The following is a 25,916-nucleotide window of genomic DNA, read 5'->3' on the forward strand; positions in this document are numbered from 1 at the left end:
TCAGTTTTAGTTCTACTTAAACGAAGGCCTTTAGACTCCAATGTAGACCTCCATAATTCAAGTTTTTCCTGGGCTTTTTCTCTCGTTTTATCCACGAGAAGAATATCATCAGCAAAAAGCATACACCAAGGTCCATCATCCTGTAGATGTCTAGTAAGAGCATCCATAACTAGAGAAAAAAGATATGGGATTAAAGCCGATCCCTAATGTAATCCAACTGAAATAGGAAAATATTTGGTCAGTCCTCCTTCTGTTAGAACACAAGTAACAACTCTAATATATATATCTTTAATATAAGTCATATCAACACATTTCTTCTCGAGAACTCTCCAAAGGATATCTCTTGGAACCTTATCGTAAGCTTTTTCTAAATCAATAAAAATCAAATGTAGATTCTCCTTATTATCTCTGAACTTCTCCATCAAACCTCTCAATAAATGTATAGCTTCCATAACAGACCGGCCCGACATAAATCCAAATTGATTATGAGAAATTTTTGTGATGCGTCTTAACCTATGTTCAATTGCCCTCTCCCATAATTTTAAAGTATGACACATCAAATTAATTCCTCTATAATTTGCACACTCTTGTGCATCCCCTTTATTCTTAAAAATGGGGACCAAAATACTCTTCCTCCACTTCTCAGACATCTTTTTAGTTTTTAAAATAATATTAAAGGGTTTAGTAAGCCAAGAAACTCCCAAATCTCCCAAATATTTTCACATTTCAATTGGGATATCATCATGTCCTACAGACTTTCCACCCTTGGTTTTCTTTAAAGCCTCCTCAACTTCTTTTTTGCTAATGCGATCGTAAAAATGAAACGTTTAATTATTATTCACGATATAAAATCACTAAGGTCGATTGTATTTTCAGAAACCATTAAAAATTTTATCAAACTCACTCACCTATGTTGAATATCTTTTTCTAAGAAAAGTACTTTTTGATCATAACTCACTCACCCATGGGTAAAGTTTTGCCAAGCTCTGCAGTAAATTATCATTTTCATCATAACTTCAGAGCTTCGCCTTTTTCAATTTGCAAGTCTGGTGTCATGCCTAGTGCCTTCCACCTTATAAATAAAATAATATCAAATTTAAAGTGAGAATCAATATGAACATTATTTGTTTGGGTTACAATATTCTTGGATTCTGTGTAATTGATAAATGAATTAGCCTACTATTAATCTACTTCTACAGTATGCTTAATCAATTTAAAAATAAAAGAACCCTCGTATGCATATGAAGTGAAATCCATAGCTAATTCTACAATGCTTATAGGTCTAGCTTGTTCAGTACATTGCGTATAACCTTCATACTCACTTTCACAACAAAATTGTTAACACATAAAGAGGAAAATATTGAAGACTATTAAAAATTTAAAATAAATTAAATATAGATATAAAATGTAGAAATCAAAATAAACATAACTAAAAAAATTTCTAAAAATTTAGAACAGCTAGGATTTCAAATAAACAAAAACAAAATCTTAACAAAGTAATTTTTCATGGTATTCCTTCTTGCCTGATCCCCCTATGTTGAATCCACCCCATTCGTACCTCCCCAGCACACCTTAAATAGTTTAATAGAAAATACAGCAAATCATATCTCTCTTAGAACATACCACCATATAATTTTGAAGCAACTCATTTTACTTGAGCGAGTTTCACATGATAGCCATCCTAGCTAAATGTCCAAGAAATTCTAAGAATCGTGAAAACAATTGAGATCTTAAAAACCACAAAGAACAAGTAGATAGCAAACAAAATTTTCCTGACAATAACTATTTGGGCCAACTACATAGCACTAGAAACACTGCCATTTACAAAATTAGTGATGATGAATAAATGGCACTAGATATCATAACAGACGTTATGATGTCCGCAGATGATATGCATCACTGTGAATCAAATTAGAAAAAAAAATGTAAAGGTCAATGCACACACTTCTAATGGAAGTAGGTATGATTGGAATGTTTCCCTTGTTAGATAAACGAACATGAGAATTGAAAAAAAAAATTATGAAACGAAGGAAAATAACATTTTACTCATTTATTGAAACGGATTCAAATTATAATTTTATGATTATAGTGTAATAATTGGAGGGGGAAAAAAATTATTAATAAGAAAACTTTGAACCGACCGCATCGATTTAGTGTAATAGACGATTTGGATATGCTATTAGGAGGCGAAAAGAAGAATGTTTAGAACCAATGAACAACATAGAACAAATGTGATATTGCGCAAGTGAGAGTGACAAATGAGATGAATAATGGCATGTGCGGGGGAATATGAAGACAAACAGTGATATTGTCAGTGTAATGTGCAATAGAAGCCGCGTGTGGGAGAGGTAGATAGAGCTGAGTGCGAGCTAGGTAGCATGTAATGCATGAATCAAAGCTTGAGAACCATCCCAAGCCGAACAACCCGTGTGTCTTGTGCATAGGAACAGGACGAATCACCCAAAACAAAAGCCGAGAAGGTTAATTTAGTTTACAGTTTGGTTGTAATTTCAAAACTAGCTATTTTAATTTAATTTTTATTGATTATTGATATTAAATTTTACTAAATAATGTAAATATTAAAAAGTGCATCGGCGTCGTGGAATTTTGCAAGAAAAAAGAGAACAAACAGTTGAGGAAAAATTCTACATGCAATTCCTTTTAATTTTTTACAAATATTTAGGTTAGAATGAGTTTAAAATTTGATAAATAAATTAGGATTTTCACTAGAAAACAATAATAAATTGATAGAGATTATTAGAGAATTAATCACCTAAATGTGGTGCCAAGGGATAGATAAAAGAACATGGTACATGAGATATATAACTTGTTCATAACATTGTAACTTAATCTGATTAAAATAAAGTTGTCTTTACAACAACAATGACAAGCCTTTATCACACTAAGTGGGTCAGCTACATGAATCTTTTTTTCTCCATTACGTCCTACTGAGTGCATATTTTAATTTAATTCTATTAAATTAAGATCATTTTTCATACGATAAGCCCAAGTCTTTTCTAGGTCAACCTTTGTCTTTCTTAACATTAGTTTGAACCCAAAACAACTACTCTCCCAACCGGATCATCAGATGGTCAACGTTTAATATAACCAAATCATCTAAGACGACTCTCTTTAATCGTGTCCGCCACTGGAGCTACACCAACCCTATCATGGGCATATTCATTTTGCATTTTGTCTCTAAGTGTCAAGCCACTCATCCACCTAAGCATTCTCATCACAGTAACACTTAGTTCTATGCTTCTCTTCTAAAGGCCAACATTCTGCGTCATAGAGCATTGCAGGTCTCACCACCATCTTATAAAATGAAATAGTCTTTAAGTTGTATAATTAACTTGGAGACATTAAGTTTTAAATTTAGCAGGTTTAACGAGATTATAATTTAGCAAATTCAAAAAAGTCACTTAGTAATGTGGGATGACATCATGTTATAAATAAGATGATTAAGAAAATGAAAGGAAAAGATTGAAAATTAAGGGACAGAATAAATCAATTAGAGGTTGGGGTGAATAATTACTATTTTACATGTACTAAATTTACTTCTTTTATCTTAAAACACACTATACTTTCAAGGACTTAAAACATGATAGCAGAAATCAATTAAAAGAGCGTTTAAAGTTTTAAATTGTTTCATATATTATATTTGCACAGAAGTCTTAACTATTGTTTTAATGATTCAAGGAAATTAAACACATTAAATGAAGAATAAAAGCATGTCCCCTTATGATACTAGCTAGGGACACTATTGTATTCGTACAGAAAAATTATAAAAAAAAAAGATAAAGAAAAAAGAAAATGAAAAACATTATACCTTAATTGGCGCAAATTTTTAGGCAATGCTCATGAGATAAACTTCATAAATGAAATGCATATGAAAATGTTTAAAATTCCAATTAAAAAATGCAAATTTTTAAAAGCTTTAAGAAAATGAAAAAATAATGCTAGCCATCACTTTCTTTCAGTGTTCACATTAGAGCATTTTCATACAAACTTAGTATATAATAAACTTATAATTATTCTCTAAGTTCCTGTAAAATTTATTTATTCTTCAATTGCTTGTTTCAAAAGAAAATTCTCTTGAATTAAAATGACAGATGGGAGAGAGTACGTTTATAGAAATAAGGGAATTAATGCAAATTTTTAAGTTCAATTAATTTCTAACATGTGTTACTGACCCAATCCCAGATGTGAAAAGTGAAGGGTTGTGTTAGGTAGTCGACAGCCAGCTTAAAACTTGTCGTGAAAAGTGTGCAAGGGTCGCTACACCGGTGCCTGGGTGTAGTGTTAAATAAGCAAGGGTTCCCATATTACAGACAAATGCGGGTAAAGAAGTTAGTCCATGAAATTAATGAAACTAATATTATGATAGGATCTTTGAATATAGGTACTCTCAATGGTAAATTAATGGAATTAGTTCATATTATGATTCATAGGAAAATTAATTGTATTCTTATTCAAGAAACTAAATGGGTTGGAGAAAAGGCTAAGGAGATTGATAGCTTAGGTTTTAAACTTTGGTATTCAGGTAAAAGTTACTCTAGAAATGTTGTAGGTGTAATTAAATATAAGAATTTGAAAGATAATATTGTAAATATTAATAAAATTAGAGATAAAATTATAACCCTTAAGATTGTCGTTGATACTAAAATTGATTATTTTCTTATGAGAAGAAGAGATCGCCGAGAATGTAAAGATTGTAAAGTCATTCCTAGTGAGATATTTCAGAAATATTCATGGTGGCTACGGTTTTAGAGTAACTAATGAAGAAGGTAGAGCAATTTTAGATTTTGCTTTAGCGTATGATTTTGTTATTATTAATACATTATTCAAGAAAAGAGATGAACATCTTATTACTTATAAGAGTTAATCTAATAAAACACAAATTGATTATTTTCTTATGAGAAAAAGAAATCGTCGCGATTATAAAGATTGTAACGTCATTCCAAGTGAAAATTTATGTACCCAACATCGTTTATTAGTTTTAGATTTTAAGATTAAGAGTTGTAAAATACAAAATACTATGACTCATCATTGCAGAATTAGATGGAGAAACTTAAAAGACAAATAAAATTATTTTTATGAGTAAAAATCAAGATTTCAACATTTCAGATATTCATGAAGAAGCAAATGTGATGAGGGATAAAGTAACAAAAACTATTAAACAAGTAGCAAAAGATGTGCTTGGAGAATCAGAAGAAAAAGTATTTACAAATAAAAATAGTTGGTTTTGGAATAATAATGGGAAAGAAAAGATAAAATATAAGAAGTTATGTTATAAAAATTAGTTTAAATGTAAAAGCTTAGAGAACTGAGAAAAATATCAAACGGCCCGCATGGAGTCTAAAAAAACATTTTGTGATGCTAAAATGCACACACATTGCATATACAAGATTTTGAACCCATGAATTAAAAATTCTAAGTTTTAATCAAAGGCTTGCATCGATCCTCCTCTGGATCTTTCTTTTTTTTTTTTCTGTTTTTTATGGAACTACTAAACAATTTGGTGGATGAGAAATCAAAGAGGGAGAAAGAATTTTACCTTGGTTTGCATCTATTGGTGGGGTTGAATGGAGTTTTGGATTCACACTATTTTTCCTTGAAATTACGAATCTCTGCTGCCCAATTCTTAGATGAGATCAAATATTATTAGTATCTATTTTGATTTGGGTTGGCAGATTAGTGGAGGGAAATTGTTACTGAGTTGAATTAATTTTGAAATTTAAATGTAAATTTTATATTTTGAGAGGTTTGCTGAGCTTTTTTAGGTGATACGAAGGGAATTTAGGATATGAGTTTGATGATAAGAAAGGTGGTGGCATGTGGTATTGATGTTCATGGCAAACTGATGATTTTTCGATGCTAGTTCATTGGAAGAAGAGAGTGAAAGTATTAAAAGTAATTGGATATTCTACTTCTCGGCTTTGTAAGAGACAATGAACTATTTAGCGAAGTTGTTTGGGTGAAGCCGCAAGGGTTTTGGATGGAAGGATAAAAGACATGACAGGCAAGAAAAAAAAATGAAAATATTTTGAAATCTGGTCAGAAGCAGTGATTTTTTATTTTGATAATATATTGTGAGGTGCTCAATGAATCTATTTAATACAAAAATACCAAAACAAAAAAGGAGGAAAGCATATCAAAGCAGCTAATCTTCAAATTGATAATGTTGATTCTTGAAATCATAGGTGTGAACAGCAAGTTTATACTCTCTACTTGATTTAAGAGAAGCTTCAAAATTGCTCAAGTTCATAGAAATGGAAGGAAAGTCTTAGATCCGAGTTATTAAAGAGTTTGGTGTGATGAACAATTGAAGAAAACGGAAAAAAACCTACAGCTATCCTTAAACACGTAATCTATAGTGGTTCAATTGACATGCTCACATTCACTTTAGAATTAGTATCTGTTTGATATTGTTACTGAATGATGTTTAGTGATATAATGATTTTCTTTGGAAGAAAGATTAATCAGTTTTTTAAAATGACTTGAGAAAAAAAATGTGATAGAGCGGATTTGAGGTTTTATTGGATAAAGTATTGAAAGATGAAGATGCATTCTTGTGGTTGTTCAATTAGTTTTAATAATTTTGATTTGCTGTCAGGTATTCCAAGAGAATAAGTGGGTTTTTGACAGGTGCGACATTTTGTTGCATGTTTGAATGGCGTTTTAGAAGAAATTCAACTAAAACATTGTTTGTACTGCAAGATTTTTTGTGGAACATTATATTGGTTGGCGGGTGACATTTGTCCAGGTGTCCGAGAGTATTTTGGTATAATGTTGCGCAGACTGGCTAGTGTTCTGAGTAAGGCAGTTTCACTGAGGATTTGTAGAGGCGCTCTACTGTGCTAAATAGATTTTCTTAAGCAGTAGGGGAATCCAACCGACGTGGATTTGGCTCTTTCCAGAGGAATGTAAATGAGAGGGTACATCGAGATTGCTTGCAAAGTCTTCCAAGTGTGCTGAGGGGTTTCTTGGTCCAACTTGTCAGATTAATATTGTGGGTTAAGTCAGACTCAACTTATGCTATATTTTTATTCCATTGTGACACTGGTGCAATTGAGATTGCATCCTGATGTTAAATTTGAATTTAGCTTATTCTGTAGTTTATCAAATTCTCAAGGCCAGAAAACTGTCACACACAATGAGGGAGGAGAAGACAGTTTAACGCAGGCGCTTAACAGCTCCTGAATAGCGCCCCGAGTGGGGTGCTTTGAAACAGCTGGGCCGAAGATCTACGAAACCTCGTGAGGCCGTTCGAAGCATCACTACGTAGTTGCAAATGCGCGAATGTGGGAGTTCTGGCCGCAGATTGCAATCCCGCGTATGGATCAGGGATTGGATCGCAAATCTTCCCGATTCAGGGCTGCTTCATGCGCCTTCCTCAATTAAAACTAATTGATCAACTACAAGAATGCATCTTCATTTTTCAATATTTTCTTCAATAAAACCTCAAATCCGCTTTAACACATTTTTTTCTCAAGTCATTTCAAAAGACTGATTAATGTTCCTTCCAAAGAAAATCATTATATCAACTTGTTTTCTTCCAATTCCCAACGCTAGCCATGCCACCGCGAAGGGATACATCAGGCTCTACTCGGGAAGAGATCCAACTTGAAATTCATCGTTCGCAACAGAGGCTAGCCGAGTTAGATAACAGGAACCAGGAAGAGATTACCTTCGACTGTGATCGAGAGAGTGTTAGGGAAGACAAAGACGAGGATCTTAATTTAAAGATTTAAAAGCCAAATTCAATTGAGCTGCTTCAATTTGTTCCACAGGGAAGATCACAATGATGAAGAATATTAACCACGCCATTTTGGTATCCAATATGAAAGAAGACCGAGAAAATAGGCTTTTTATGGAGGACAAATGGACTTTGGCATCAAGATGACCTCTCAGAGTTCGAGGGAAGCATGGTCCCCGATGAGTTTATCAATTGGTTGGAAACAGTCGAACGAATCTTCAAATACAAAGACCTACCAGAGGACAAACGAGTCAAGCTAGCTGCAATTAAACTAAAGATGAATGCCTCCTTATGGGGGAAAATCTACAAAGGCAGATTAGGAGGGAAGGAAATGAAAAGATAACTAGGTGGGAAAAAAATGAAGACAATGAAGAAGAAATACATCCCACCGCGGTATCGCCAAGATGTGTTCTTACTTCACAACGAGATCTATTTGTCGAGGAGTTCACGTTCTAGTTCGATCATTTGCAGCTAAAGTACGAGCTGACAGAGCCAGAGGAGCACATGATCGCCAAATATCTCGGAGGCCTAAGACCTGCTATTAGCAAGGTGGTACAACTACAACTATACTGGACATTAGGGGATGTCTAAACACTAGCCTTAAAAGTGGAGAACAAAGTCGACAACAGTCATCGTTCAGACCTCCACCTTCAACGAAGTAGTTACCTGCAACAGCTACAACCAAGAAGGGTGCCTTCGAAGGCAATAACAGAATTGGACAAGAGACTGACATGACAGATCAGAACGGAGAGAATAAAAAAAAAGGTAGTTCCTTCAACATAGTGCCAGCTAAGAATTGTTTCCGGTGCTACGACTACGGTCACATTGGCTTCAACTGCCAAACAAGTCACTTCGTCACCCTCACAAATCAATGACGTTTATGGTCTCAATAGGAAAAGCACTAGGATCCACCAGTTGTCCATATGAATTCTCCTCTATGACTGATGATCCTTGTGGTTGATTTAACCCTAACTAGTTTAATTTCCTAGATATATCAACCACTTGGGAAGCCAAATGCAAAGAACGTTAGTGTTATGTGCGCTAATTACCTTCCCAGGGTTTGCTTGATCAAAAGACAATTGAAAGTTCTTTGTAGTCATCTTCTCAATCAAATAATTTACTTCATCAAAGGGTTTTGACATAAGGGAACCATTTGCGACTGCGTCTATGATCTACCTAAGAGATCTTTCTAACCCATTATAAAAGGTCTTAATTATCAACAAGTCTGACAATGCGTGGTGGGGACACTTCCTGAGGAGTTCTTTAAATTTTTCCCAGGCTTCATAAATTGGATCACCATCATGTTATCAAAATGATGTAATGTCATTCTTTAGCTTGACCATTTTAGAAGGTCGAATATACTTTGCTAAGAATTTCTGAGCAAGCTCATTTTATTTCCTAATTGGTTGAGGAGCTAAGGAGTTTAGCTATATGTTTGGCTTTTTTCCTCAAGGAGAAAGAGAAAAGCTATAGCCTTACGACATCTTGGAGACACTATTATAGCGGCATTCGATGCAGACTTCTAAAAAGCTCGCTAAATGGAGATTAGGGTCATCCAAAGGTGTCCCCCAAACTGATTGCTTTGCACCATTTGGATGATGACAGACTGCATTTCAAAGGTATTTGCTTCTACGACAGGGTTGTGGATACTAAGATTGATTTCGTCTACTGTAGGGTTGAAATAGTCTCTTACAGGTCTAGGGATGTCTTGATGATCAGGGTTTCTGGGTTATTCTGAGGATTATTCGCCATCTCACCTAAAAGTTGAAGTTTTTTTTTGTTTTTTAATTTTTTTAATAGTATTTCAAGCGCGGAGTCGTGGGGTTCAAGATCTAACGATCTAGCACTGCGCATACACTAACTAAGTTCACTAGCAAAGAAACTCTAAGCAAAAGAGAATAATAGACAAACAAAATAAAAGCAGACCACAAATATTATGCAACAAAAAGTCAAGAATCATGTGCACAATTAAATAATTATTAAACACAATTTTTGAAATTTTATTACAAAGACAAAACAATTTAATTACAGGGAACAAAAATTTTTATGTAAAAACATACAAATTCAATTAAAATTTTCCTAAATCAAATTCACCTTCATTCCCGACAAATGTGTTAAAAACTTGACATGCATCAAGTGTTGCTAAGCACGGGCGACTCACACAAGTATATGTGGCATATCAGTAGTATCGGAATTTGAGTCCGTTTGTCGATCTCACAGGGAACGAGTTGAATTCTAAGGAAAAGTTCTTGCTTACAATTTTCAACCAAAGCATGAAGAATTTTATTTGCAAGTTCAATTTTAAATATATTCAAAAGTTATTAAAAATTAGTCTATCCTAACAAGCAAAAAGATTCTTTTATAAATTAGAGGTTGAGAATTCCCCTCTTTAGTTTATATATGACTAAGGATTAGATTAAAAAATCTGTCTCAATCAGGAAAAAATTCTTCCTTATCCCCTTCCGGTGGTCTAAGGAGGAATAACAATTTTATATTTAGTTCCCTAGTACTATTGAATTGCTCATAAGAAAATATCTCCTCAAATATTGCATGAATCCAATGACAATATTCCTATTCCAATGAATTCATGTTGTTAACTCTTTTGTTCTATAAAGAATCCTTCTAGACATCAATATTCACAAAAGATTTTAACAGTCATCTGGCTAGATAGAAAGTAAATTAAGAGCTAACAAAACACTAAAGCCCAAACAATCTCAAATCCCTTTCATATTCAATCACCATCTAAATTGAAGAGGGAAACAAGATGACTACTCACCATTCAAGACAAAAATCATCAAAACAAACTTAGTTTCATGCATAAATTTCAAAACCAAAGTCCTTACATAGAAAATGTAAAGAGAATACAATGTAAACACACTTATCTCCTTTACAAGTTAGTAGTTTGTTGATGTTACTAACAGTAAACAATGAACCCTCTCAGTCCTCCCAATTTCTCTCTTTTCCTCTCTTCTAATCTCCTTGCATGTTGTGTGGCCTTCTCCTCCAAAATTCTCTCTCAGAAATGACAGAAGAAAAATGGTGAAAACCCCCCATAAATTCGTCTTCAAGCCTTTTATATCTCTTCTCCTTAATTCAAAGTTTGAACTGCCAATTTGAATTTTGGGTTTTGGCGCCTAGGCACCACTCACTTGAAAAACTTTTCATATGCGTCCGGTGCCATGGTGCCGCGATCGCGGCTTTTAAGTGCCGGTGGCAGCAACTGGACGCCCATGATGCGGCGCCACCTTTCAGTCTTGTCAGGATTGTGCGTAGGAAGTGATTGGCGCCTAGGCGTTTGACAAAACATTTGCTTCTACAATTCGATCCAATACGATTTCTGTTTGTCCCTTTCCTGCTACAACCTACATAAAACAACCTTAAACTTTGCTCAAAGTGCAATTTATCATATAAAATACCAAAATACAAATAACAACCATGCCAAATTATCGACATATCAGTAACGTACGACAGGGGGTGCTTCGGCTATTTTCTGTTTCGAGGTGGTGTTGTAAACTTCAAATTCCTTCGCTGCTACTCACCCATCCCTTTGTCCTACCACTCCACTAGTCACCTACCATCCCCACATTCCTCCGCTACTCTACTTCTACCCCGACTTCATCCACGACCTAGCCATCGAACCCATCTTCGACCAACCCCACACAATGCCCTACCTAACCAATGGCCGATCATCCCACCGACGCCGCTACCTATATCTCTAGCTACAGTTTTGTCTATTATTATATTTTCCTTTTGTTGAGTTGTGCGGTACCACTATTTTTATATTTATAAAAGTTTACTTTTTGTATTACACAACATCTCAACTAATTCCGGTATCACAATTTACTACTTTTTTCAAGAAAACTAAGACTGTTATCTTTATACAACAACAACAACAACAACAAAGCCTTAATCCCACTACGTGGGGGATTGACATGAATCCTTAAGACTGTTATCTTTATGAAGTTAAAAAAATATACTTGTAGGTTTCTTATTGATCTGGATATCTCGGCTCCTAAGATTACCATCCCCACTAACTTTTACCCTGACGACCATCATGCAACAAAACTACTTCTTGATTTGGGAAATTTGTTGCTCTGCACACAGGTAATGTTGTAGTCGTCTTAAAACATTGTTTTTATTGCAGCACTTTTGGCAGAATTAAAGTTTCTCATTGATACCAATACATTCATTTCAGGATTTTTGGAATAGTGATTCTTCTGAAGAGGATGCCATGTATATGCAGTTCAGTTTGATTCTAAATGACGTGTCTGCTTTTTTGGTTGACGGTGATTATAACTGGAGAGAAACACACCATGATGTCTCTTCTTGTGGAGCACAATTTTGTAATTTTTTTCCGGTTCTTGATAAATGTGGAATTGCTTTAAAGCTTCAACAGGTTTCCGTCTTTTAGACACGTCCTCTCTTTTCTTATGAAAGCATTTGAATGCTGATGCCTTTTTATTGTTCACTTTTTTTATTTTTTATTTTTACTTTAGATTCATTCAGAAACTCCTCTTTATCCATCAATGAGACTTGCTGCACGGTTACCATCATTGGGATTTCATATTTCTCCAGCTCGATACCATAGACTTTTACAGATAGCAAAGGTCTTCCAGGATGAAGCTTCTAGCCCAGATACTCCTCGGCCTTGGAGTCAAAGTGATTTTGAGGGATGGTTGTCTATTCTTATATGGAAGGTACTTATTGCCTTGTTTTTTGTGATTATGGTTTTGATAATTTTTTTGTTATTTTTAGTTTAATTATGTATACAACAACAACAACAACAACAACAACAAAGCCTTAATCCCTGCCTTAATCCCTCTACGTGGGGTCAGCTACATGAATCCTTTTTCTCCATTGCGTCCTATTTAGTGTCATAGCCTTAATTCTGTATACGGCGTTGTAATTTCTATGGTTTATATTCTCATCAAGTGCGGTAATCTAATAGATCACACTACAGACTTGTTTAGTTTTAATGGGACATGGCTTGCATTAGAATTTTGATTCGGTTGGGTTTCTTGATTGATGCCGAGCAATTACAAGAATAGTATTATATACTTAGAAGTAGGTTGGTTTGTAATGTTACTTTTGATAACAATGAATTGATGATGATGAGAATAGTCCAAACATATAGTGGAATGCTAAAAAATGTAATTGGAACACTTTAAAGTAAACTATCATCTTGAACTTAGCTCTAACCACTTGTAGGCACTCATTATGTGACAAAATGTCCACAAAGAACATCCTTCTTCTATTACTGTTTAGCAATGTGCATGCTATTCGTATGAGTAGCCTTTTATGGATAACTGAATTCTATTTCCGAATTGAAATGAATGATGATTTTGCTCTCGTTGATGATTGCCTTGTAGATTTTTTACTTGGGAGGGAAGATCATGAATGTTAACCAATTTTTTATAATGCTATTATCCATCTTATCACCATAATTGTCATAGGAAAGATTGTGATTTCTTTGATATATTATTTCTTTTCCATGGTGTATGTTAATGTTCTTTGTGTTTCAAAACTTTGATACTTAGTGTAGATATTATGCGTCTTTGATCTTATTTGTAAAGTTTTGTTAATAATTTTCTGCAATAATTTTTGATAGGGTGTGGGGAATAGGGAAGCTGTATGGCAACGCAGATACTTATGCCTTGTTGGTCCCTTTCTTTACGTATTGGAAAATCCAAAATCACAATCTTACAAGCAATATATTAGGTATCTTCTCTTTTGTCTATTTACTTATGATTTTAAAGGTATGTTTTATCAGTGACATCAGTGTAGTCTATGTCACCTTGCAGGCACCGACGCAAGATTCCACGAATGGAATCTCCAAGTAAGTTACCCCAGATTTCTTTGCAAGCATTGGTTGATCTTTTGATCCTAGGTTGACGAAATAAAAAAACTGCTCAATTGACTGAGGTCACTTGATTGAGCATCTCAAACCTATGAAAATGCTTGGGTTGGATCAAATCCAAGCATACTTAAGCTAAGTTTAACCTTGTAACAGTTAAAAAAGGGATATAAATGAGCCGAGCTTAAGTGATATTTTTGTGTTTACATTCGACTAGCCCAAATTTGAAAGAGGCTCGTGTCCAAAAATTTTTATAACATTTTATTTGGGATTAATTCAATTTCATCATATAACCTTGTTCGAACTTGAGCTGTTCACAAACAACGAGCATTTTTCATATGTAAATAGAGAACAGTAGGTGGTAGAGTAATTTAAAATGTTATAAAAATTTTCACATTATAACATACCTTTAAAGTGACCTCAACCAATTGAGCAGTTTTTTATTTCGTCAACCTAGGATCAAAAGATCAACCAATGCTTGCAAAGAAATCTGGGGTAACTTACTTGGAGATTCCATTCGTGGAATCTTGCGTCGGTGTCTGCAAGGCGACATAGACTATACTGATGTCACTGATAGGGGGTGAGAATCTACTTTGTGAGTTTTTGGAGCAAGGTTAGATCACTGTTGAATTAGCTGTGGGAGTTTTTTTTAAGGGCCATGCTTACTAAAATTGAAAATGAGTTATTCTTTACAAAAAATATCATAAAGTGCTATGGTAAGGTGAATTGTTTTAAAAATTCCATTTACTTTTCCTATGATTTGTTGAAATTCTCCATTGTGGTTTATAGTCATGTTTTTTTCTTAAAAATTTTTCAACTCTTCGTCGTCAGCTAACCGAAAGCATTTGCTATGTTATTTGTTCACCTCTGTTTCCCCCACTATAAGGCCCACATGCATGCATAGAGGCACACATATATCACTCGGCTTCTGTTTATAAGCCCAGATATTAAGCATGCTTTTGTTTCTCTGTTCCACACTTCTATTCTCTCTTTTGAGCTCAGAATTTACTATTTCAGTTCGACACAACAATTTTAATATATATATATATATAGACACTCGTATGTATGTATATATAAATTTATTTATTTAAGTGCTTATGTCCATACCTGGATGGCGAGGCTTTTCCAGGCGTGTATCTAATAATGTGATAACATGTGAATAGTTCAATTAATGTTAACTGGTGGCATTTTTTTTACACGTTTCATTTTAATTGTTATATGCATTGCTAAATTATTTTCTTTTACAGTTTACGAAGTAAACAAGTGCATCAGGTTCCCAAAGAGTCCAGTGGCGATTCACAAAATTTGATTGCAGTATATGATGCTGCCCAATCGAACCTTAAGGTTAGTTGTTTAGCATTCTAGATAAATTTTTAGTTATTTTTCTTGATTGATTGCTTATAATAATGATTTTGTTTTCTAATGAAGGTGGAAGATGGTAACGCATTGGTATTACGTTGTGATTCTGATGAATCACGAAGAACTTGGCAAAATCGTCTTCAAGGGGCAATATATCGTGCATCGGTATTGTTAATATATATATATAAGTTGAAGTAGATATAGACGATTGCAACCTGTGTTTACTTTAGTGTTCATACTTCTATTCAAGCATCCATGAACATGGGTATGTTGTAGTTATGTTGCATGCTTATAAATAGCTGGATGGGTTCAATGTTTAAGTACAATAAAATTATCGTGCACGACTCATTTAGTATGATACTTTCCTAATTTATATATGTACTCACATGTACATATTTATATGTCTATATTTCCAAATTGTTACTTAATTTAGAGGAAGGTATATCATCCAGAGCATTTATCAAAATATCGGCAACTTGTTCTATATTATATTTATGAGAGTTGAGGATCTTTTTGAAAAAAAGCAGCTTCTTGAATGAGTTGCCATTTTTAGGGAATCTAAAGGAATTATTAGTGACGAAAGTTGCTTTAATGGGGTAGTAAATCATGGCATATCACTTAGCAAGTCCCTTCTTTACCCACCCATCTTACAGCAGATGAGTTGCATTGCACAACCAGATGATGCGGGAGCTACCCAGGAGGTATTTACATGACTTCTGCTACAATACCACGAGCCTTGCTACAATAGTGTCCCTCAGAAAGCTACCTACCCTACTGGACCAAACTGGTCTAGGTTTTTGTGTGAGACTGGAATTTACCGATTCTTTTGGGCCACTCATAGTTATCCTATTATTATATCTTTGCTTTCGTAGGAGTCTGGGGTTTGGTTTTGTGTTTGTTTGAGATTGCCGCTGCTCCGTTTTCTCATCGAGGGCAGTATTCGAGGTTTTAGTGGTGTTCCGGCTTTATCCCTATCCCGAGGTCGTATCTTTCCTATTCCATTCTGCATCTTCCCCATGACACTTCCGGACACCCTCAATCTCTGTAGCTGCCTCTGAACAGCATTCGCTTGCTGCTTTTCTCTGAAAATTTTCAATTCCAGCCCTTCTAGATCACCGCCACCACCCTGGACAGCTGCCCCTTGCTGTCCTGCAATCCCCTTCTTCATCCCCCTTCGCTGCCACCAATTTTATCAAATGCTGCAGGTGCCCGAGAGAGCCATCTTTGCTGTTAATCCTGCAGTCCAGCCGCCTGCTTCCATCTATCCAGCCTGTTGCTTTGTGGCCTACTGTTTTCCTGCTGTACTCTGGGTGTTCCAACCTTTCCCACCACACCTCGCTGCTCCGCTTGCCACCCCACGTGCTGTCTCTGCTGTCCCAGTCTCCCAGTCTCCCTAACTGATACTTCCATCCCTTTTGGGGAAATCACTCACCTTCCCTACCTTGCTGCCACCTTTCCAAGCACTTACACCACTCGAGATCCACCCCAACAGCGTGTGGTGTCGTAGTGTTATTATTTCACAGTTCAGTGTGTGCTTGGTTGTAACAACGTATTTGGCATCTTTAATAATAATATTTGCTTTACCTAATACCCTTTTGGTTAACTCCAGTTTCACTATGCTTCAAACATTCAAGGGTAATTCTTACCTGTATATTATTTCAACATCAATCTTCGAACTTCTTGTCATTACTTTTTTGATGGATAGCAGATTTTGGTATAAGAAACAATTTCTCCACGGTGTCCAGAGATGAAGAGAACTTACTATTGCTTTGGGACATGCTGCTGGTTGTTTCAGGAAGCAGGGTAAATGCTCTGTAGACTTGAATGTAGAAGATACTGGAGGTTAGGAATACAACGGTTCTGTTCTCCGAGGAAATGGTGGGGTTGGATTCTCTTCACGTTTACCCTTTATGTGACCCAGTAACTCAGCCCGGTTTCTTCTTTTTCAGTAATTTTACCCGTTTATTTTGATCCTCACACTGTCAGGATTGGATTTGAATTTTTGGTTGATTTCATTTTAATGAAATTTAGGGTAGGAATCAGGAGATTGTGGGGGTTAGTTTAGGAAGCCCTCGTAAATGAAGGGATCTTTGGATATATATTCGCCTTTGCTTGTGCTGTACTAATTTTCTGTTGAAGTACTCAGAATTTGATATTAATATGACATGAAACAAATTCTGACCAAGTTTCAGTACGAATTCTACTCAAAGGCTACCACGTTTTAATTGAAATGCTTAGTCAGAAAAGAGCCTGATATTCATGCAGCTAGGGGCAAAGTTCGAGCGGAAAAAAAAAAAGGACTGACTGCTTCTAGTTCACCATTTTTTATCATGATCAAGCAAAGCGTAGGTTATGTATTGTTCTCTAAGGTTGTCAGCTAGAGTTAACGTTAATAAAAGTACTTTTGGTTCAGTTTGAAAGAGCTTGTTGGCTTCAAGAAAATGATGTTCACTAATGGTTTCGTTCATTAGTGGATTGCTGAGCTTCTTTCTCCATTGTGACTGAGTGGATATTGGATTTGAGTTAAGATAATGATTATTGTTGGCTTACCGGAAGACGAGCTGCTTTGTTGGTTTGAGCAATTTGGAATGGCTTTAGGTACCTTCTGATGTTGGTATTTTTTAGCAGCGCTTAAATTAAACATTTGAATAAAAATAGAAGCAAAAACTATAGAAAGCAACAAACTAAAATGGAAGGGGAAATTTGTACCACACAATTCTTATGTATTTACATATCTAACACCTAAAGTTTGATATTTACATTTATAACATCACCATGTCATAAATCTATGCATAAGTGTATTTCTAGTTGAAGAGTTAATAATTTTAGTATTTTTATCTAATATTAAAGATTTTCATATTATGCATGTAAATATGAAAGCTTAGGCATTAAATATGTAAATATTTAAAAATTGCATGGTATATATGTAAATGCAATAGGAGAAAAATCGAATTTCATAGCCTTGTATGTATTCGTGTTGAGGAAATTTACCAGGATGCGACGATGGTGGCTGTAGAGGCTGTTTTGGGATGGCACTTGAGATTCACTTTTTGAGAGCTGGGTTGTTTTATTAATTCATATAGGTTCAAAGAAATTTCAAGACTGTATGTATGTAAAGTGATGCGGTGGCATGGGATTGTAAGGCGTGGGAGTCCTGAGTGAGTGAGCGCCTAGGCCTGGTGGAGGGTCGCCATGCCGGCTCGGTCTAGAGCGAAGAGGTATTGGGAGGCTCTTCGTTGCGCACGGTTCCATCCTTTTTGGAGCGGGTCCTACTCAGTTTTCTGCCGACAACAACTTTTTCCTTGCTAGGGCTATATCTGAGGACAGGTGGTGCTCCGACTGTATCCTGTTCCAAGTTGGTGATTAACTCTGCATATTTCCTTCACTTTTCCCTCTCTCTTACTTGCTGCCGCCCTCTTTTTCCCCTCCATCCGCTCCTTCCAGGTTATTACCGCCCTCCCTGCTTTGTGCCCCTGCTCTCCAGCCGCAGCAAACTAGTTCTTGCTTGCTACAACACACACCATAGGTTCGTGCTCGCTGTCCAGCCGCCAAACTACCTTCCCCTCGCTGTTGTTAAACCACTCTACCACCTATTGTTCTCTGCTTTCACTACCTCGACATGCAGCCCACAACCCTCGGTCCTCTCCCTGTCTTGTGTTTGTCATTGTTTTTTATGTTCAAGTTTCTTTGTTTCTAACCTCTTTTGAATTTCAACAATAATATTTACATTTTTTGTGGTTTTGGGTTAACTCCAGTATCATTTGATATCATAGTTGACCTGCCTAGTCACATCCTAAGGTTTCTAGCCTTCCTACACATCTCCACCCCAAAATTTTTCTTTTCCATCCAAAATACGCTCTTGCACTCCCACAAGTCCAAACCCTAACCATGCAAACAAGAAGACACATTTTGGAACATACCCGAGAAGAGATGCAGCGAGGGATCCGTCAACTATAGCAGAGGCCTGCAAAGATTGATAATGGAACCCAGGGGGAAATTTCTCTCGATCATGATATGGAGAGTTGAAGGGGATAAAGAGATGAGAATCTAAATCCTTTCCATAGAAAAGACTTTAGTAATGATGAGGACATATCACAACGCATCAGAATTTATTGCTAGAGGAGGCTGAGAGAGGTGGCGACATATGAAGGGCATCGAGATTTCAGGGTAAAAGTGAATCTTCTGGAGTTCTATGGAGGGATGGATCTAGATGATTTCATCGAATGATTGCAGCCGGCGGAGAGAATCTTCGAGTATAAAGAAGTGCCAGAAGAAGTGGGTGAAACAACCATGAAATTGAAAAAAAGTGTTTCCTTGTAGTGAGAAAACTTGTAGAGGCAAAGAAAGAAAGAAGTGGCATGATTATTATATATGAGAAGATGAGGAAGGAGACACAGAGAAAGCATTTACCTTTTCACTATCAGCAAGATATGTTTGTGAGGCTCCATCACCTACAAGAAAGAGACCTATTAGTGGGTTGAACGATACAGTTTAACCAGCGGCAGATAAACTTTGGATTGATCGAGTCAGAGGAACATACCATAGTCCAATATTTGCGTGGTTTAAAGCCAATTATCAGCAACTTTGTGCAATTGCAGTTCTATTGGTCATTGTGAGATGTCCAAACCGCAACCTTGAATGTGGAAAGGCAGTAGAGACAAAACAGCCAACCACCCTCATTTAGACAACTACCTATAGTTGTAGCTAGTAATTAGGGAATATCAGGAGTTGGGAATATTGGATAAAGAAGTGACCAGATAAGCCCGAGTGGAAAGAAACGCTAAAAGAGCAATTTATCCAATATTTTGCATGCCAGAAGATGCTTTAGGTGTTACGATTACAACCACTTAGCCTCCAACTGCTGCATGAGTCGAGTTGTTTCATTCACCGGGCATGGTGTCATTGAGGAAGTGAGTGAGGAGGAAGCACATGAGGACCAAGAGGAATAATTTCAACTCTAGAGAGATAAGGGAGAAATGCTAGTCATAAGGAGAGTTGAACAGACCGAGTCGGAGAAGGATCATTCATGACTAAGGCAGTATTTTCCGCATCAAGTGTATCATGAAACAAAAGGTCTACAGTCAGATTATTTACGATGGGAGCTGTGAGAATGTAGTATCTACTTTGATGGTGAAATAATTGTGACCGACTCCTCCCTTAACTGGTTGAAAAGGGGAAATGTGATTCGTGTGAATCAACAGTGCTTGGTTGAGTTTTTCATTGGAGATCAACAATAGGAGCAGGTGTGGTGCAACATGGTATCTATGGACACTTGCCACATTTTGTTGGGGAGATCGTGGCAGTTCGACCTAAGGTCCAGCATGACGGGTTCAAGAACACTTATTCATTCAAAAAAGATGGAAGATACACAATTCTTTTACCCGTCAGAAATGTGGGAGGAGTAGCATCTCAAAGGAGACGGTAGTCCCATGAGCCTCATTTATGCTATTGATATGAGAGGCTCCAATGACATTGACTTTAATCATGTTAGAGGGAATTGAGGAGGAGGTTAAGATACTAGAGAGCTTGCAACTATTGTTATGAGATTTTTGGGACGTGATGACTGACAGCCTTCCAGAGGGTTTGCCACTATTAAGGGACATTCAACATGACATAGATCTCATCCCCAGATTACTGTTGCCAAACAAACATGCCTATAGGCTGAGACTTACAAAGTACGAGGAATTACATCGAGAGGTACATGAACTCATTGAGAGAGGTTTGGTTAGAGAGTGTACTAGCCTGTGTGCTGTCATGGTCTTGATGGTAGCCGGGCCATTAACAAAATCACTATCAAATACAATTCCCAAACATCGTCTGGATGACCTCCTGGAGCAGTTGCATTGAGCCATTGTCTTTTTCAAGATCGACTTATGCAGCAGTTATCACCAGATCCGGATGAGACCTAAGGACGAGTGGAAGACTGCTTTCAAGACCCGAGACAACGTATACATGGGGAAAATCATGCCCTTTAGATTGTCTAATGTGCCCAACACATTCCTGAGATTAATGAATCAAGTGTTCCCGACTCACATCAGAATGTTTGTGGTGTTGTACTTCGATGATGTTCTAGTATATAACAGATCAGAGGAGGAGCACTTACAACATTCGAGGACGGTCTTCGAGATTTTGCTATCATAGAAATAATACACTCACCCAAATAAGTCCCACTTCCTGACGGTATAAGTATGTTTTTTGGGCTATATTGTGTCCAGTGCAGGCATTCAGATGAATCCCACAAATATCAATAGCATCGTGAGTTGGTGGGCCCCACATTCATTTATCGAGCTGAGATATTTTTTAGCTCGACATCATTCTATAGGAGATTCATCAGGAGCTTCAACGCCATCACAACTCTCTTGACAAAAATTTTGAAGGAGTTGTTTCAATGAATGAATATAGCTCAGTCCAGTTTTGGTACATTGGAGGAGATGACGACGTAGGCACCAGTATTGGCATTACTAGACTTCGATCAACTGTTCGAGGTGGAGTGTAACGCCTCAAACGTAAGAACCAGAGCAGTATTGAGTCAGGGAGGCCACCCCATATCATTCTTGAAGGAGAAGTGAATGAGTTTAGGAGAAAATATTTGATGTCCGACAAAAAGTTCTATGCGATCGTGAGAGTTCTTAAGCATTGGATTCACTACTTGTTGACTAATAAGTTGACCTTATATATTGATCACGAGGCTTTAAAGTTCTTGAACAACCAGAACAAACTGAAGGGCGGTTCTTCCTTGCACTTGGTTCCCTTTTATGTAGTGCGGGGCCCACTCATCTTTACCCTAAAACTATATATATGTTATTTTTTGTGTGTTAGATCAATTTTTGCTTCGGTTTTTTGCTGTCGACGTCTTTTATTTTGCTAGGCTGTATCCGAGGACAAGTGGTGCTCTGACTGATTCCCGCTTCTAGTTGGTGCTACTTCTGCATATTTCTTTCACTTTTCCCCTTCGCTTGCTTGCTACTGCTTTCCCTTCCCCCCCTTCTTATTGATGTTGCCTCTCCCTACTTCCAGGTTGCTTTTGCCCTCCCTGCTCCACACGCATGTTGTCCAGCCGCACCAAACTAGTTCCCGTTTGCTGCCGCACATGCCACAACTTTTTGCTTGCTGTCCAGCCTCCAGAGCACCTTTCTCTTGTTGCTGTTAAACCTTTCTAACATCTACCGCTCTGTTTCCACAATCTGGACACGCAACCCACCACTCTTGATCTTCGGCCTCAGGGTTTTTTTGTTTGTGCTGTTTTTTTTTTTTGCAATTGTCTTTATTTGTAATCCCTATTGAATTTGAACAATAATATTTTTATTCTGTTGTGGTTGTGGGTTAATTACGGCATCATAAAGTGCTATATAAAGCTTATTTCTTTACATTTTTTTCTTTTTTTTAGCTTTTTGGTAATTTGTGATTTCAAAGAAGTTGGCTCGACATACTTTTCAACTTTTATCTTTCCTATTCGAAAATTTAATTTTATTTACATGTGGCTTTATTTCTGCCAACTTCATTTACAAGCTTTAAAGAAGTTTTGTATGCTGTTGTTGTAGGGTTCGGCTGCTTCCATCACTGGCTTTTCTGAGATGCCATCTAGCCCCGATGCTACAGCCGCCAAATCCTCTGATAGCAAGGTACTCTCAGAGGGCTGGAATATTGAGAAAATGTTTGTTACCGGCGTCCTTGATGAACTACGGGTTTGTTTTAGCAGTAATTATGAGGTAGCATCCCATTCTTGTTGTTGTGAACTTAAAAAAGTTCTAAATAAAGTTCCAACTATTTCTAAACTGATTCTTTCTTATGAATAGGGAAATTTAAATTTTAAAAAAGTGCTGCTTGGCAATGAAAACCAATTGTTTGAGTTCCGTGCATTGGGTGGTCAGGTATGTATCTTAATTGAATTGTATTCTTGTCATCATTTTAAAGGTTGCTCTTTCACTTTATAATTTTACTTACTGGTGAACAGGTTGAGCTTTCACTTAGGGAAGATATAATTTATATTGGTACCCTATTAAAATCACTTGATATATTAGATCAATATCAACTTGCTAGAGCTGCTTTACCCAGATATCTTGCAAGATCTTTCATAAAGAATACAAATGAAACCATACGGGATATTGATCAACTAAATCAAGCTGACAATGAAGATAAGTTTTTTGAAGCATCAGACGAACTTGATGATGTTGTTTTGAATCCTACACAACGAAGTGGTAGTATGTCAGAATATTTTCCTGCTCTAGCCTCTTCTCTCTCTTTAAGATCTTCTATGAAGCCTCCCAGCTTCAGAAGAATTCCCGGCTTAATCCCCACTACAGATATTGCAAATATAAGTTCAAATTTGGAAACTGCTGTTATTATAGATAGTTTTGTGAAAGCACAAATGGTTTTGTATGGGCAGGATTCTCCTCATTACAATAACTTGGATAATAGAGTAAGATTATGCTTTTTCTCCTGAAGTTTTTTTGTTGATTTAATTCGTTATCGTTGAGATTTGCAAGATTTGATCTTCCTATCAGGTTGTAATCACATTGGCTACTTTGTCATTTTTTTGTCATCGCCCAACAATTCTTGCAATATTGGGATTTGTTAATTCTATTAATTCTGATGAAAGGATCCATGATCCTACTGGGGATGTTAGCAAGTCTCCCAAGGCCATTAGTAACACTTCAAATTTAGAATCAGTTGATGATCCTAATAACAACATTATTCAGGAGCCAGTTGCGAAAGGGTTTCTAGGCAAAGGAAAAACCCGAATCATATTTTACCTGTCACTTAATATGGCCACAGCGCAGATATTTTTGATGAATGAGGATGGGATCTCTCTTGCTACTTTGTCACAGAGTAATTTGCTTGCTGATATCAAGGTTTGTAGAAATTACTAGCATGTATTGTTTCTTCCATCTTTGTTTTTTGTTTGCTTTTGGATTGATTTGAAGTTCATTGGTCCTCTAGGTATTTTCATCTTCCTTTAGTATAAAAGCTGCTCTTGGTAACCTGAAAATAAGTGATGACACTCTGCCTGAAAGTCATTCATATTTTTGGGTTTGCGACATGAGAAATCCAGGTGGAAAATCATTTGTTGAGGTACAATTCAATCTTTCTCTTAAATTTGTTCCCATTCATTTTTTTAGGGGTGTTAATTTGGGTCAGCGGGCTATGCTCGGGTACAAACCGCCAATGACCTTACCTGAATAATAAAAGGGTCAAAAAGTAAGACCGAAACCCAACCCAAACCCGAGCTTGACCCGCTAACCAAAATTGACCCGGAATTTCGTGTTTATTCAGATTAATTTTGGGTTTTTGGGTTTGACTTGTACTCGATCCGAATAATAAACGGGTTGAATTATCTGACTCGAATCCGACTCAAAAAATATTCGGGTCAACCCTAAACCGGAATTTTCAAGTTAAGTTCAAGTTGTGCAGGCGTGTTGGGTCAATTTTGATGCCCCTACCCTTTTTTATGTTTGCCTGTTAATATTTTCTTGGAGTAATTTATTACTTGTTAACTTGTCCTGTGAGTTGGTATGATACCTATCTTATATGATTTCTCAAAATCTGAACTAAATGCTTGGCAGACTTCTTAAGCAGTCAAATTGAAGTAATTTTCTTATCTCATACATGCTGGCTGCTGCACATATGCTTGTAAATTGTTTTTGTTCCTTAAAATTACGTTGGCATACTTTTATCCCATGATCCCTTCATGGTTTAGGTTGCAAACTTCAAGCGCTAGTGCTCATGCTGTTCATTTGAAGTGTCTACCATTTTGACTTGGGGTGGGATGCGCTTCTGCAAATCTGCTGTACCAGGAACGAACCGGTCCAGGTTTTTTTCATGACGTGGCGTTGGCTGGTCATCTTGGGCAACTCCTTGTTGTCTTGTTATTATATATTTTGATTTTCTGATGTTTTAGGTTTAGGCTTTGGTGTATTTTGTTTCGGGTGTGTTACTTGCGTTTCTTCTTCCCTTCAAGGGCTGTATCTTGGTCTCCAGATGGTGTTTCGGCTGTATTTTGATCTCCAGGTGGTGATTTTCTTTTCTATCCCCTTCCACATCCTTCCCTACGTCTCTTTTGACTTGCCTTTATTGCTGCAGAGGCCAAGAACAACAGTCATTGCTATTTTTCACCGCAATTTTCCAATTCTATCTGCCTGTTCTCGCTGCCACAGCACCGGACAGCCTCGAACAGCTATCCTCTTGCTATCCTGCTGTCCCCCGCACCCCATTGCTACTGTCATCATTCCCCCTCGCTGCCGTCACCCGAAACAGCGTCTTTTTTCTGTTCACCTGTAGTTTTTGTCTTCCAACCTCTCTTTTTTGTCACCTCCAGCCCTCCCGATCACTTCTCCCATTCCTCTCTTGCTTGGATCTACTTGTCCAGCTTTCCCGATCACTTCCTTTGGTTGTTTTTCCCTCACTTCCAACCTTCACGGGTGGGGGCTCCATTGCCTGGAATCACCTCTATTCGCTTTCATATTTGCATTGCAGCCCTCATCCTCCTTGCTGCTGCATAAGACAGCAAGGACCTGCTGTTCCGCTATCACCTCCTCCATCTGCTTGCTCCATCTCCCCCATTTTACCGCCACCTTTTTCGGAACCCCACCAGCCACAAACACTACCACCACGTTCGATTCACTCTTGTCGCTTTTTATGTGTTGTGTGTGCTGTTATTTTCCTAAAATTGTAGTTGTCCAGTAGCTTTTCTAGTAATAATAATTTTTTCTTATTGTCATTTGAGTTAACTCCAATATTATTTGGTATCAGAGCTAGCCTAACCTTAATCCTATACTAAGGTTTCAGTATCCACTTATACCCAACCCTATCGCTACACAAAATTTCCTTTTCTTTGTTGGTTTTTCAGACCAACCACTAAAAGATTTTCCCACCCTATACATTCTTATATACCCTCTTTCACATACCCAAAATCCAATTTTTAGTCACACCACTGCCGAGACAAGT

At 36.8% G+C, this 25,916-nt stretch overlaps 1 protein-coding gene across 1 annotated transcript in view; it reads left to right on the top strand.

The window, feature by feature from the left end:
- LOC110022921 overlaps positions 1–25,916 on the top strand; it is a 264,353-nt gene that overhangs the window by 96,906 nt on the left and 141,531 nt on the right. The window contains exons 16-26 of the mRNA XM_020722082.1: positions 11,743–11,863; positions 11,955–12,155; positions 12,256–12,456; positions 13,368–13,477; positions 14,861–14,957; positions 15,042–15,137; positions 22,514–22,681; positions 22,769–22,843; positions 22,927–23,391; positions 23,477–23,824; positions 23,913–24,044. Of these exons, the coding sequence (XP_020577741.1) occupies positions 11,743–11,863; positions 11,955–12,155; positions 12,256–12,456; positions 13,368–13,477; positions 14,861–14,957; positions 15,042–15,137; positions 22,514–22,681; positions 22,769–22,843; positions 22,927–23,391; positions 23,477–23,824; positions 23,913–24,044 (2,014 nt within the window). The remainder of the gene's footprint in view (positions 1–11,742; positions 11,864–11,954; positions 12,156–12,255; positions 12,457–13,367; positions 13,478–14,860; positions 14,958–15,041; positions 15,138–22,513; positions 22,682–22,768; positions 22,844–22,926; positions 23,392–23,476; positions 23,825–23,912; positions 24,045–25,916) is intronic.

The sequence above is a fragment of the Phalaenopsis equestris genome, unplaced genomic scaffold, assembly GCF_001263595.1.
Source record: "Phalaenopsis equestris unplaced genomic scaffold, ASM126359v1 Scaffold000203, whole genome shotgun sequence".
NCBI classification, from domain to species: Eukaryota; Viridiplantae; Streptophyta; class Magnoliopsida; order Asparagales; family Orchidaceae; genus Phalaenopsis; species Phalaenopsis equestris.